Below are 14,827 nucleotides of genomic sequence, written 5' to 3'. Positions count from 1 at the left end.
GGTACATCAGTCCGTTGCGAGTGACTTCCCTTGCTGTGAAACTCTGAGAGCAAACTCAAACTGCATTTGCAGTGGTACTTTACTTTTTCGACGAATTTGCCTCAGAAATGGCAAATCCATTGTTTCCTTCGCTTATGCCGCGGGTGGTCGATCGACTGTGGTTTACTGCAGACAAAGCATGTGATGATACAGAGCAGCAAACGCAGCAAGAGACAGAATACACTTCATGGGTAAACATTTACTTGCTCTCTTGATCTTGATCTTGATGGATTACGCTGCTGGGTACCAGAAGACTGGCGTAAATGCAGCGGGGGAGAGTGCGGCAGCCTAATGGTGGTGTACGGCTGCTAGCTTGGCTTTAAAGATGCCAATGCTTTTGGAGGTTACAGTATTGTCCTCAAGTAGATTCCAGTCTTGTGCCGTCTTCACAAAAAAGGAGTTCCTAAACTGATCAGTGCGGCCTTGGGGCACTGAATAGGGTCTAGAATTGTTTCTTGAATACTGTGAGACGATGTTGGATGTGTGATGGTCAGGGTGTCTCACTGGCCTGATTTTACGGCCTTGCTTCTGCTCAGTTAAGAACTGGTGTGATGGTAGTGCCGGTACCAGCCCCTCAACCACCCTATAGAAGAACGTCAGACGGAGTTGTTGACGTCGCTGTTGCAGAGGTTGGAGTCCAGTTTTCTCTAGGAGTCTGGTGACGCTGCCGGGGGGTCGACGACCTGAAGTCGCCTGTGATAAACCTTGATGCTTTGCGTTGTACGCGTTCGATGCAGTCAATGTCTTTCTTCAGGTAGGGGTCCCAGACAACCGCCCCATACTCCAGGAGGGGACGCACAAGGGAGAGGTAGGCCTGCTGACGGCAACGAGGCGGGCAGCGTTGGAGGTTGCGGCGAAGGAAGCCAAGGGTGCAGTTAGCTTTTTTAGTGATAGAAGAAATGTGGGGGCTCCATTTCATGTCGTCTGAGAGGAGAATGCCAAGGTAGGGTGTGGATCTAACGTTTTGGAGGATGCTGTTGTCCAGTTGGTAGTAGAAGTCAGAGGATTTGTTTATACTGAGGATATAGCATTTGGAGGCATGCCCCAGGTAACCGCCCATTCTTCGAGGTGTCTGAGGTCTTGTTGCAGGGATTGGTGGTCCGTGAAGGAGTTTATTTCCCTATAGAGCAGGCAGTCGTCGGCGAACAAGTCTCAGTCTCACTCTCAGTCTCAGTCTCACTCTCATTTTTATCAAGGGAAATTTACCATTTTAAATGATTCAATCATTCATCTACTATTTAGATCTGTAAAAAAAAATTAAAAATTAAAAATACATGTACTTCTACTAATAAATTATGTAGAAGTGCAATGCCAAGGCTGTTAAGTCCTTTGTACTGGAAACTTGCATTCTCCCAGTAAGGTCATATATTGTACTACGTTACAAGCCCCTGGAGCAATTTTTTGATTAGTGCTTTTGTGAACAAGAAACAATTAACAAGTGGCTCTATCCCATCTCCCCCCTTTCCCCTATCCCATCTCCCCCCTTTCCCCGTCGCGATATAACCTTGAATGGTTGAAAACGACGTTAAACACCAAATAAAGAAAGAATGCCAAGGCACTGCATACCCCCAGCGAAGGACAAATTGACCCTCTCTCTCTCTCTCTCTCTCTCTCTCTCTCTCTCTCTCTCTCTCTCTCTCTCTCTCTCTCTCTCTCTCTCTCTCTCTCTCTCTCTCTCTCTCTCTCTCTCTCTCTCTCTCTTTTTTTTTTTACGTTGAAAAGGAAACATAGGCTAAGAGAGAAAAGCAAGGAAAAGAGAGAGAGAGAGTCAGACAGACAGACAGACAACTAGAGACAGAAAGACAGAGAGAGAGAGAGACATGCATGTATACACTGACAAAAAGATAGTAAGGCAGTGAGAGAGATCACTCACAAGCACGCACACACACAAACACACACACACACAGAAAACAATTAGGCTGGGGGGGTAGGGGGGCTTAAATAAATCAACAGAAGCTTTCTCTCAAGTTGAAGAATTTTTTTGCTGTTTGACTGTTTGAGGGAAACTGTTCACAGAATTTATAAGGACCACCTTGTCAGAGTAAGAGTTGCTTTAAGGTTTTGCCAAGAAGCCCAAACAATGCAATTTTGGCACCAAGCATCTTTTTTAGCTAGTCTACATAAATGTCAATATCAAAGTTAATTGATAATTTGATGTCCGAGTCATCAGAAAGGGTGCAATGCTTTCATTGGTAGAGTTACTTGAGAATTTTAGAGCTTATTTCTTAGCCCTATATTATCTGTTGTGGCTTCTCAAATGCCAGAACATACAGACAGACAAAAGCCGCTAGACCACATCACAAACAGAACTCTACAATACACAGGTTTTTGCCCACACACACACACAAACACACACACACGCAGAGAAGCCGTATATATATATGTATATCTATATCTATAAATATATAGAGATAGGTGAGAGTGTATTTTTCGCGTGGCTATAAATTGATTCGACCTTTTCACTTTGACAGTAAGAACAACTTACGGGTGCAAGGGAAGCGTTCTGGACAGCGCAGTGACATTCTAAAAATAGTAACTTAGAAACGAGAATATGGATTGAAGCCACACGAAGGAAGGGAGATAAACGCAAAACACTGGAGAAGATAAGGAAGAGTTACTTGTAATGGTGAAATGAACACAAAAACCAAAATCGGTTCAGCGCTGCGCGCTGAGAGCACGTGTTGAAATATCTCATCGATGATATTGTGTCCGGGGTGTAGCTGAATACGGTGTCCAAATTTGAAAAAGATCCACCGAGAACTTTGGCGTTGTGATGTGGTCTAGCGGCTTTGGTGTGTCGGTATGGGGGCCCGGGTAGCTGAGGTGGAACCAAAATCGGTTCAGCGCTGCGCGCTGAGAGCACGTGTTGAAATATCTCATCGATGAGGTTGTGTCCGGGGTCTCTCTGAATAAGCCCACCAAATTTGAAGCAGATCCATCGAGAACTTTGGCCGTGCATCGCGCACACACACACACACACACACACAGACAGACAGACAGACACAAGTCGTATACTATATATAATATATATATATGTATATATATGTTCTCCCCTAAAATTAGTGATTTTGAAAGAATATGCCTTTAGGAGTGCTATTTACTGAAGTTTGACTGTTCATTTGCTTTTCAGTTGCACAATATTGGTTCCAAAGATGCTCATGTTATACCCATTGGAAAGACTCTGGAGGTAAGTTTTAAATACATGCATGGTTCTAACAGATTGTGGCTAAAGTTACCATGATTAAGTGAAAAACACACATGCATGCTTGCAGGCGCGCACACAGTGAGACACATACATGCAGGTATTCCACACAACTACGCAAGCATTGTTCGGCTTTGATATTGTCATATATATTATATGATGCTAGATGATTACCCGCTTCGCCGGGTACCGGCTTCGCCGGAATACCCGGCATCGCCGGGAAGAAGTAGAGCCGAATACCTGGCTTTGCCGGGTACCCGGCTTAGCCGGGAAGAAGTAGAGGAATACCCGGCTTTGCCGGGATGAAAGCGTTGTGGACAGTGACCTTCTAAAAATAGTAACGGGAATATCCGGCTTCGCCGGGATGAAAGCGTTGTGGACAGTGACCTTCTAAAAATAGTAACGGGAATATGGATTGACGCCACACGAAGGAAGGGAGATAAACGCAAAACACTGGAGAAGATAAGGAAGAGTTACTGGGAATGGATCTGGGAAGATGAACAGAAAAACCAAAATCGGTTCAGCGCTGCGCGCTGAGAGCACGTGTTAAAAATTCTCATCGACCAGGTTGTGTCCGGGGTCTACCTGAATATGCCCACCAAATTTGAAGCAGATCCATCGAGAACTTTGGCTGTGCATCGCGAACACACACACACACACACACACACGTCGTATCTATATATATATACGACTTGTGTCTGTCTGTGTGTGTGTGTGTGTGTGTGTGTCTGTGTATCTGTGTATTTGTGTATTCGCCATGCACGGCCAAAGTTCTCGATGGATCTGCTTCAAATTTGGTGGGCTTATTCAGAGAGACCCCGGACAAAACCTCATCGATGAGATATTTCAACACGTGCTCTCAGCGCGCAGCGCTGAACCGATTTTGGTTCCACCTCAGCTATTTTGGTTCCACCTCAGCTACCCGGGCCCCCATACCGACACACCATAGCCGCTACACCACATCACAACGCCAAAGTTCTCGGTGGATCTTTTTCAAATTTGGACACCGTATTCAGCTACACCCCGGACACAATATCATCAATGAGATATTTCAACACATGCTCTCAGCGCGCAGCGCTGAACTGATTTTGGTTTTTGTGTTCATTTCACCATTATAAGTACAGCAGTCCCTGCAATGTACGGCCCCCGGCGTGAGCGGACACCTGACATGTACGGACACATTTGCTCGGCACGGAGTGTTTTCCTTCTATATTTGCCCCCCCTTAAACGGACACCTGCAAAACGTGGACACGGACACTCATTTTCGGTCCCAACAGCAGGTCATACCTCCAATGTACGGACAGACCATCGTCAAATTTTCACCGCAACAAAATCGATAACAGAGCAGTCCGGCTCTTGGTGCAAAGATCACAGCCGCAATGGCGTGACGACAGTCACTGGTAACTCAGGAGGGGGGGGGGGGGGTAGTTTTGGTCAGGAGTGGAGTACATGCGAAGATGCCAACATGAAACTGCACTGTGCTCTTTATTCTTGTCTGTTGGACGTAAACAACAGAAACCACAGTCGATGAAGGTCCTGAGCGAAAGAAAGTGAAAAACCGGCCACAGTTCTCAGCATCGTGTGTCTGTGTGTAACCTCTTTCATTGACAAGATACTCTTGTTTCCCCTCAGCCTTGACCAGTGAGTCGGTTGCCTAATCTGTGAACCATTCAGTTGTCTTGCTGTGTCAAAAGTTACGACACAGTCAACTGGTTTTGCTCTGATTGAACAGTTGGAGCTGACCTCTCTGGCCACAGCCCAACAGTACATGGCTGGAGGGAGTGAGAGAGAGAGGGAGGCGGGGGGGGGGGGGGGGTGGGTGGGGTGGAGGGGTAGCTGGCTAAACTCTGTGGGGTGTCCGGTGTCACTGCATGTCAGCAGGAAGAGCATTGGAGAGAAATAGAGAGGTGTACTCTTCCACACAATTTCCAAGCATCAGTTGTCACGGCTTGGGGTAGGCATTAGTGAGGGAGAGTGGGAGCTGTGTTATGTACAGTGTATTTCCGACTGAAGAGTGAAAAGTCACTGCCATGCCACATGATCGGCATGCAGTCAATAAAGCCAGACAAGATGAAAATAAATTACATGATTATGACATGCAGCTCTATCTGCTGCTATTTATTCAAACTGGGTTTCAAGCTTATTCTTGCAAAGCATCTGCACACGCTCCTCTGTGCTGTGTTTGTGTGGCTGCTTTCGTATGTCAGTGCATGGTGAGTGTGTTCACTGCCTTGAGGATTTATTTTATCTCTTCTTTTCAACACTTTTCATACAAATCATTTTTACAGAACGTTTAAAGAAGTATTAGGAGTTTATTGTTTAGTAGCCACAAGAAGTGATTAGCATAGACTCAATCCTGTTGTTTGTGTGTCTCTGTGTGAGTGTATGGGGGAGGGGGTGGTGTGGTCACCCCTCCCGTGACCGGACACCTGCAATGTACGGACAGTTTTGCTATGGCCCAAGGGTGTCCGTTCATGAGAGGGACTGCTGTAACTCTTCCTTATCTTCTCCAGTGTTTGGCGTTTATCTCCCTTCCTTCGATCGTGTGGCTTTCCCGTTTGTAAGTTACTACTATTTTTAGAATGTCACTGCGCTGTCCACTGCGCTGTCCACAACGCTTCCCTTGCACCCGTAAGTTGTTCTTACTGTCAAAGTGAAAAGGTCGAATCAATTTATAGCCACGCGATATCTATCTATATATATATACGACTAGTGTCTGTGTGTCTGTGTGTGTGTCTGTCTGTGCGCGATGCACGGCCAAAGTTCTCGATGGATCTGCTTCAAATTTGGTGGGCTTATTCAGAGAGACCCCGGACACAACCTCATCGATGAGATATTTCAACACGTGCTCTCAGCGCGCAGCGCTGAACCGATTTTGGTTCCACCTCAGCTATTTTGGTTCCACCTCAGCTACCCGGGCCCCCATACCGACACACCATAGCCGCTACACCACATCACAACGCCAAAGTTCTCGGTGGATCTTTTTCAAATTTGGACACCGTATTCAGCTACACCCCGGACACAATATCATCGATGAGATATTTCAACACGTGCTCTCAGCGCGCAGCGCTGAACTGATTTGGGTTTTTGTGTTCATTTCACCATTATAAGTAACTCTTCCTTATCTTCTCCAGTGTTTGGCGTTTATCTCCCTTCCTTCGTGTGGCTTTCCCGTTTGTAACTTACTATTACTATTTTTAGAATGTCACTGCGCTGTCCACTGCGCTGTCCACAACGCTTCCCTTGCACCCGTAAGTTGTTCTTACTGTCAAAGTGAAAAGGTCGAATCAATTTATAGCCACGCGAAAAATACACTCTCACCTATCTCTATATATTTATAGATACAGATATGCATATATATATACGGCTTCTCTGTGTGTGTGTGTGTGTTTGTGTGTGTGTGTGGGCAAAAACCTGTGTATTGTAGAGTTCTGTTTGTGATGTGGTCTAGCGGCTTTTGTCTGTCTGTATGTTCTGGCATGTGAGAAGCCACATCAGATAATATAGGGCTAAGAAATAAGCTCGAAAATTCTCAATCCCGTTTGACAGGACTTCGCCTTCAAAGGTGATTGTGGTGAACCGCAACGCTGTCTGTCTCTGTCTCGCGCCTTTCACCCCAAATTCCCGTTTCTGAGTTGCTATTTATAGAATGTCACTGCGCTGTCCAGAACGCTTCCCTTGCACCCGTAAGTTGTTCTTACTGTCAAAGTGAAAAGGTCGAATCAATTTATAGCCACGCGAAAAATACACTCTCACCTATCTCTATATATTTATAGATATAGATATACATATATATATATATACGGCTTCTCTGTGTGTGTGTTTGTGTGTGTGTGTGTGGGCAAAAACCTGTGGATTGTAGAGTTCTGTTTGTGATGGGGTCTAGCGGCTTTTGTCTGTCTGTATGTTCTGGCATTTGAGAAGCCACAACAGATAATATAGGGCTAAGAAATAAGCTCTAAAATTCTCAATCCCGTTTGACAGGACTTCGCCTGCAAAGGTGATTGTGATGAACCGCCACGCTGTCTGTCTCTGTCTCGCGATTCACCCCGGCGAAGCCGGGTATTCCTCTAGTGATATATATATACGGCTTCTCTGTGTGTGTGTGTGTTTGTGTGTGTGTGTGGGCAAAAACCTGTGTATTGTAGAGTTCTGTTTGTGATGTGGTCTAGCGGCTTTTGTCTGTCTGTATGTTCTGGCATGTGAGAAGCCACAGCAGATAATATAGGGCTAAGAAATAAGCTCTAAAATTCTCAATCCCGTTTGACAGGACTTCGCCTTCAAAGGTGATTGTGGTGAACCGCCACGCTGTCTGTCTCTGTCTCGCGCCGTTCACCCCAAATTCCCGTTTCTGAGTTACTATTTTTAGAATGTCACTGCGCTGTCCAGAACGCTTCCCTTGCACCCGTAAGTTGTTCTTACTGTCAAAGTGAAAAGGTCGAATCAATTTATAGCCACGCGAAAAATACACTCTCACCTATCTCTATATATTTATAGATATAGATATACATATATATATATATACGGCTTCTCTGTGTGTGTGTTTGTGTGTGTGTGGGCAAAAACCTGTGGATTGTAGAGTTCTGTTTGTGATGGGGTCTAGCGGCTTTTGTCTGTCTGTATGTTCTGGCATTTGAGAAGCCACAACAGATAATATAGGGCTAAGAAATAAGCTCTAAAATTCTCAATCCCGTTTGACAGGACTTCGCCTGCAGAGGTGATTGTGATGAACCGCCACCCTGTCTGTCTCTGTCTCGCGATTCACCCCGGCGAAGCCGGGTATTCCTCTAGTATATATATATAGATAGATATTCATTTGCATTTGTAAATGCTTCTCACTCTCAGGTCTGCAATAAACTGGTGCGCACTACAAATTTATCAATGACTGTGGACCATGAAGACGTAGTCAGATCTCATGCTTATTTTCTCAGAAACACTGGAGACTATCAAACCAAGGAAGTCCTCCGAAAGCGGCATATAGCTGCCTTAATTGCGGGGTAAAAAACGGTCATACACGTAAAAATCCACTCGTGCAAAAACACGAGTGTATGTGGGAGTTTCAGCCCATGAACTCAGAAGAAGAAGAAAAAAACAAGGAATTTTAACATACAAAAGATTGGGGCACATAAATGTTGAATATTTAATATTATAACAGTGAACACCTTTCTAGTGATGTTTTTATTTTAGAAGACTGTCATTGCTGTTTTTCTAGAGGGAAAAAAGAGCATTTTCTTTGAAGGATTATATATGATGGTGTGATTAATTGGTTTCAGCACAAAGGAAGAAATGTGATTGTAATGTCAGCTGATAAAAATAACATATTTATTAAAGAAGGGAGAGAAAAAACTGCAGCATGAAATAGCATTGTTGAATGTTTTTTCTTCATAACAGCAAATGGATGATGACGATGATGAAGATGAAGATGATGAAGGAGAAGATGACGAGGAGAGCGATACAAATGATGATGAACTGGACACAGACATGATGGATGACAGGGACTCAGCTGAAGATACAAGTAAGTGTACTGATTATGTATGTGTGTGCAATTTTGCGTTTGTTTGTCTGTCTGTGAAAGTATTTTATTAAACAACATCTGAAAAGCTTAATAAAACAGCATTGTTAAACAGTTATTTCTTTCAGTTTAGGTTTCTCCAAAATATTTCACTTAAAAAGATGTCATGCCAGTTTTGTACTTCATTTGGTTTGAATCGCTGCCAGAACCCGATGACAGGTTTTTGTGGCAGCCATTTCGTTTGTGTGTGTGTGAGTCAAAACTAAACTTGGCCAAAAAATTATTGCAACAAATTTCAAACCCAAATTAAAGCATTAATCCCCGTGTCATTTTATTAACACTTTATATGCCAGAGAAGGCTGTTCACTTAACCTTCAGGATCACCATTTGGATTAAATATTTCTTTTACAGGGACCACGTGACCGCCGCTCAAGTAAGGGTACCCTCAAAATCGACCAGACAAAAACGGAAGAGCCGAATGAAAAATCGACAAAAAAATCACAATAGGCAAAATTTTGCAACTTTGACATACGAGAAGAAAGTCAAACCAATTATCTACCCTGAACAGATTGTTTTGTTTTGCTACCTTGCGTATTTCGCGTGCTATGCTATTCCTACTGATGCAGGTGTCGATCGCAAGAGCGGTCAAAAACGGGACTTTTTGCGTCATTTATTAGGGGTATCATGACAAAAAAGTCTGCACTTTAGCAATGACTTGGTGGATTGCTTTGAAACTTTCAGAATATTTTACCAACATACTAGAGATACTTCGAGCAAAATGATGGATTGTTACAGGTGTTTGTTAAAATGTTATGCAATTTTTCGAAAGAAGTTTTTAATCTCGTCATAGGATTGTTCCCTTGGGTCCAAAAAATGTATGACTTTACATGTCTTTAGAAAAATTATTGATACACACACTGCTAAAGTTTTATGTGCGTGTAAGTACTGACGCATTCTTTCTTTATTTGGTGTTTAACGTCGTTTTCAACCATTCAAGGTTATATCGCGACGGAGTACTGACGCAAATTTGCTGGACCAGTAAACACGCTACATATTTAAGCGATGATTCTGGTGCCACAGCGATGCCCAGCCAAGGTTGACCGTAGCATGTTTTAAGAGGCACGCAGCGATAACAGCTGTAAGCGCGAAACAGCATGAACGTTCTATTTTTTCCTCATGTGTTTGCATGACTACCAAATTAACGCCAGCAGCTACACGCAAATGAAACTTAGACAGAATCTGTATCAATCATTTATCTGTAGATATGCAAAGTCATGAATTTTTTTGACACAAGTGAACAATCCTATGACAAGTTTAACAACATTTTCCGAAACATTGCGTCACATCTGGATAAATAACCGTAACGATCCAAACTTTCGCACAAAGTATCTCTAGTATGTTGGTAAAATATTCTGAAAGTTTCAAAGCAATCCACCAAGTTATTGCTAAAATGTAGCGCTTTTTGACATGATACCTATAAAAATTGACGTAAAACGTTCCGTTTTTGACCGCTCTTGCGATCGACACCTGCATCAGTAGGAATAGCACAGCACGCGAAATACACAAGGTAGCAAAACAAAATAATCTGTTCAGGGTAGATAACTGGTTTGACTTTCTTCTTGTATGTCAAAGTTGCAAAATTTTGCCTATTGTTATTTTTTGTCGATTTCTCATTCGGCTCTTCCGTTTTTGTCTGGTCGATTTTGAAGGTACCCTTACTTGAGCGGCGGTCACATGGTCCCTGTAAAAGAAATATTTAATTCAAAAGGTGATCCTGAAGGTTAAGTGAACGGCCTTCTTTGGCATATACAGTTTTAATTAAATGACACAGGAATTAATGCTTTAATTTGGGTTTGAAATTTGTTGCAATAATTTTTTGGCCAACTTTATATGGTTAGTGTAATAAACCTGTGCATCACTGCATGGGTCTGCATTTCTGTTTGTATTTACCGGTATGTGCCATTGGCTTCTAAGCAGACAGCACATCTTTCTCTAGCGTAATACATGTAGTTTATAAAATGGGCATCACTGTATGCATTTGTTTCATGCCTCTTTGTTTGTATCATTGGTTATTTTGTTTGTTTTTACATTTAGTCAAGTTATGACTTAATGTTTTAACATCGAGGGGGGAATCGAGACGAGGGTCGTGGTGTATGTGTGTGTGCGTGCGTGCGTGTAGAGCGATTCAGACTAAACTACTGGACCGATCTTTATGAAATTTGACATGAGAGTTCCTGGGTATGATATCCTCAGACGTTTTTTTCATTTTTTTGATAAATGTCTTTGATGACGTCATATCCGGCTTTTCGTGAAAGTTGAGGCGGCACTGTCACGCCCTCATTTTTCAACCAAATTGGTTGAAATTTTGGTCAAGTAATCTTCGACAAAGCCCGAACTTCGGTATTGCATTTCAGCTTGGTGGCTTAAAAATTAATTAATGACTTTGGTCATTAAAAATCTGAAAATTGTAAAAAAAATATTTATTTTATAAAACGATCCAAATTTACGTTCATCTTATCCTCCATCATTTTCTGATTCCAAAAACATATAAATATGTTATATTTGGATTAACAACAAGCTCTGAAAATTAAATATATAAAAAATATTATCAATTTTTTTTTTCGAAATCAATTTAAAAACACTTTCATCTTATTCCTTGTCGGTTCCTGATTCCAAAAACATATAGATATGATATGTTTGAATTAAAAACACGCTCAGAAAGTTAAAACGAAGAGATGTACAGAAAAGCGTGCTATCCTTCTCAGCGCAACGAATACCCCGCTCTTCTTGTCAATTCCACTGGCACTGCCTTTGCCACGGGCGGTGGAGTGACGATGCTACGAGTATACGGTCTTGCTGCGTTGCGTTGCGTTCAGTTTCATTCTGTGAGTTCGACAGCTACTTGACTAAATGTTGTATTTTCGCCTTACGCGACTTGTTCTGTTTGTTTTGGTTTTTGTGTGGGTTTGTTTGGGGTTTGTTTGCCAATTCGTGCACCTCCAGATTTTGCTATGTCAACTTTTTTGTTCCCCAGACTGATCCTGAGGGTATCCGGTGCACTCCTGCAGATCTGAGGAAGACACTAGTTGTGCAATGTTAGGTGATTTAAGGCCATGAGGGAGTAAGAATGTGTGTGTGCCTGCCAGTATGATGCGTAGTTAGTTTATCATTGCTTTGCATACTTAATCTCTTTTATGGTCATGGTCATTGTGTATATTAAAGCATGCTGATCTTGAAAGTGTCTCTTCTGGTGTGTTAACTCTCTCCCTCTCTCTCTCTCTCTCTCTCTCTCTCTCTCTCTCTCTCTCTCTCTCTCTCTCTCTCTCTCTCTCTCTCTCATCTCTCTCTCTCTCTCTCATATATTAATTATGCCTCCACTGTATGGTGCGGTGCCAGTGAAAATATAATGAAAAAACTAAACTCCTTGCACAGAAGAGGTGCTAAGCTTATTGTAACCAATCCTTATCTGTCCACGTCAGAAAAGTTGAAGGTAGCCAATATTCTTCCACTTCAACAGCAGCTTGATTACAACATCTTAATTCTAATGTACAAGGCGCTCAATGAGCTGGCCCCACCATACCTAAATGCATTCTTGACTAAAGCTTCCGAGCGCTATGTGTCAAACAAATCTATATATATATTACCAAGGACTCGCATAGATCTATACAAAACTAGCTTTGCTTTTGTGGGACCTTCACTGTGGAACTCTCTTCCTTCGAATGTACAAACGTGCCGTTCATTGAACGCATTCAAAACCTCCCTCAGGAAACACATACTGAGGTCTTCATAAGTTACGCTGCCGGTATTGTAGCTAGCTTTGTTAATTATAATTATTTTATTACTCTGAAATATAGACTGCTGCATGCCTACATAATGCTAAATCTACCTGTCTTGATTGGCTCACTGTGTGCTTGTTAAATGGCACTTAGTTGTGTGTATATTATTATTAGTACTATATGTGTTCCTCCTTGTGCGTCTGCGTGTGAGTGCGCAAGTGTGATTGCGTAATTAATGTTCCATTCTGTAATTGCTTTATTGATGTTCCATTCATGTATTTTCTACTACTTTTCTCATTTATTATTACTGTATGTTTGATGTTTCTATGATTCTAGTCGGGCGCACGCGTGAATATGTGTTTGTGTGAATGTAAAGGGCACATTGTAAGATTAAGCCTATGGCCTAAAATGTCTACCCTTTATGTGAATAAAATGTTCTAAGTCTAAGTCTAAGTCTAAGTCTAAGTCTAAGTCTCTCTATCGTTGTCACACAGACACACACATTCACACATACACATCTGCCCAGTAAACAACCTCATTGTTTCTTTCTAAAGCCTCGGTCATACAGGCGACTCAGTCGTTGCGATTCAGTCTTGCGATTCAGTCTTTGGCCGATCGCACATCACATCGTAGGCCATTGATCCGTCACACGATGAACGATAGACGAACGAATGGCGAACGATAACTCCACGCGAGCGGGGTGGAAGCGACGTGTCATAGTGAACACGGCAAACGCGCTTTGCGAGAGCAGACGCTAAATGTTCGAACGTCGCTCTACCTTTCTGAAAAATTCCTTTCAGCATTATGCCTTTGCAAGAAATAAAGTTCCCAGACAGCTGCAATTAATGTTTTCCGACCGCTGTACACGCCTAAAACGTCTCCTTTATATCTGAGTAAAAAACTGTTCTTCCAAAAAGTTTTGAATCGACGAAGAGACGCTGTACGCCACTGTCCGCCATTATTTTACGTCACGGCGTCAAGGCCGCAGCAACGTGTTCTGATTGGCTCTGTTGGCTCTGCCCCTGCGATTGACCGACGACTGGATCGCAGGAATAGAACATGTTCTAAACCTCAAAGCTACGAGGGAATCGCATGAGACTGAGTCGCAGACTTGTCGTAGCTGTTTTCTACGACTGAGTCGGCTGTGTGTCAGGGTGAATCGCGCGACTCAGTCGCATGTGTGACAGCCCTCTAAGCTATTTCTCCTTTTTCAGGGTGACAGTCAAAAGAACATAGATTTGTTTGTCTGTTTAATTTTTACTTTCAATTTTTCAATTTATTGAACATTTCATAAATATGAAAAAGGCATAGTAATAGTTTAATGCTTTACTGTGAAGGCACTTGGAAGTTATGTTCTCATTCCACATATATATTAAAAAATATATATATACTTGCCATTCTTGTCAAAACTGATTATAATTGAAATGGTGTTATGGGTGCAGACATACCAAAACAAAATCTTAACATCAACGGCATACAGGATAACCGTACATTCATTTTTGTACACACTGAAGTGTTAGCAAACATAACTCTAAAATTGTGAAGTAAGTGTACCAAATCAATGCCTCTAGACAAATTCCTGACCCCTCAACGTGCTGGTCGCATGATTCGACCCAGAAGACAAACAGCAGACTACGTTGGTAGCAACCCCATAGACAATTACATAAAAAAAACAACGACAGGTGTTTCGCTGTACCACGCTGCAACACCGAACAATACAGACAGTCGTTCTTCCCACGATCCACAATAGAGTGGAATCACCTGGACAACGTAGTTGTCCACTCAGCCTCTACTGAGGCATTCAAGTCGGCGCTAACAACCAGCCGCCGCTAGACGACGACGCTGCGCACACCCACCCTCGCGCCAAAGCCAGCAATCTGGATGCTAGCGACGTACCCTACAGATACAGATACAGAGATCAAATTTAAAGGTACATGCATACACAAGATTAAATTACATATCTTATCCCAACTCACACATAGCATTTTACTTCAGTTTAGTGCTAGGACGCTGTACTACGCATCACCTTGGTAACAAGGGAGGGAATTCTTAAAAAAGAACGACCCTGACTTATAAACAGGACATAGGCCAGACCGAGGCTGCCTTCCCACTTGTGCCGCCATCTTAAATCATTCTCTCTCCAGCGTCCGTGTCTTGTGGACGTGTTTCTGCTACGCTCAGGCTTTTCAGCCTTTCGTCTGGTCTAAGCTTTAGACAGACTTCACCTTGGTTCTTTCTTCACGTCCTTCTACTCTCAGACTGTGTTTTGGGTGAGCCCTTTCCAAATTTTGACGTTTT

At 42.7% G+C, this 14,827-nt stretch overlaps 1 protein-coding gene across 1 annotated transcript; it reads left to right on the top strand.

Annotated features, from left to right (window-relative positions):
• The first annotated feature begins 14 nt into the window (after window positions 1–14).
• LOC138968993 (anaphase-promoting complex subunit 15-like) lies at window positions 15–11,991 on the top strand. The gene is made up of 4 exons (XM_070341678.1): window positions 15–230; window positions 3,170–3,226; window positions 8,633–8,756; window positions 11,788–11,991. The coding sequence occupies exons 1-4, from the start codon at window positions 108–110 to the stop codon at window positions 11,790–11,792; spliced, it is 309 nt and encodes a 102-aa protein (XP_070197779.1). The 5' UTR covers window positions 15–107; the 3' UTR covers window positions 11,793–11,991.
• Window positions 11,992–14,827: the final 2,836 nt, after the last annotated feature.

The sequence above is a fragment of the Littorina saxatilis genome, linkage group LG6, assembly GCF_037325665.1.
Source record: "Littorina saxatilis isolate snail1 linkage group LG6, US_GU_Lsax_2.0, whole genome shotgun sequence".
NCBI lineage: Eukaryota > Metazoa > Mollusca > Gastropoda > Littorinimorpha > Littorinidae > Littorina > Littorina saxatilis.
Note: the sequence above shows the minus strand (reverse complement) of the source record. Positions and strands in the feature narration are given on the sequence as shown.

Bases quoted from the DNA above. Each gene is read 5' to 3' on its own strand.
- LOC138968993 (XM_070341678.1), top strand. From the start codon at position 108: ATGGCAAATCCATTGTTTCCTTCGCTTATGCCGCGGGTGGTCGATCGA. The intron at 231-3,169 runs GTAAACATTTAC...TTTGCTTTTCAG, and splicing joins AGACAGAATACACTTCATGG to TTGCACAATATTGGTTCCAA. The intron at 3,227-8,632 runs GTAAGTTTTAAA...TCTTCATAACAG, and splicing joins CCATTGGAAAGACTCTGGAG to CAAATGGATGATGACGATGA.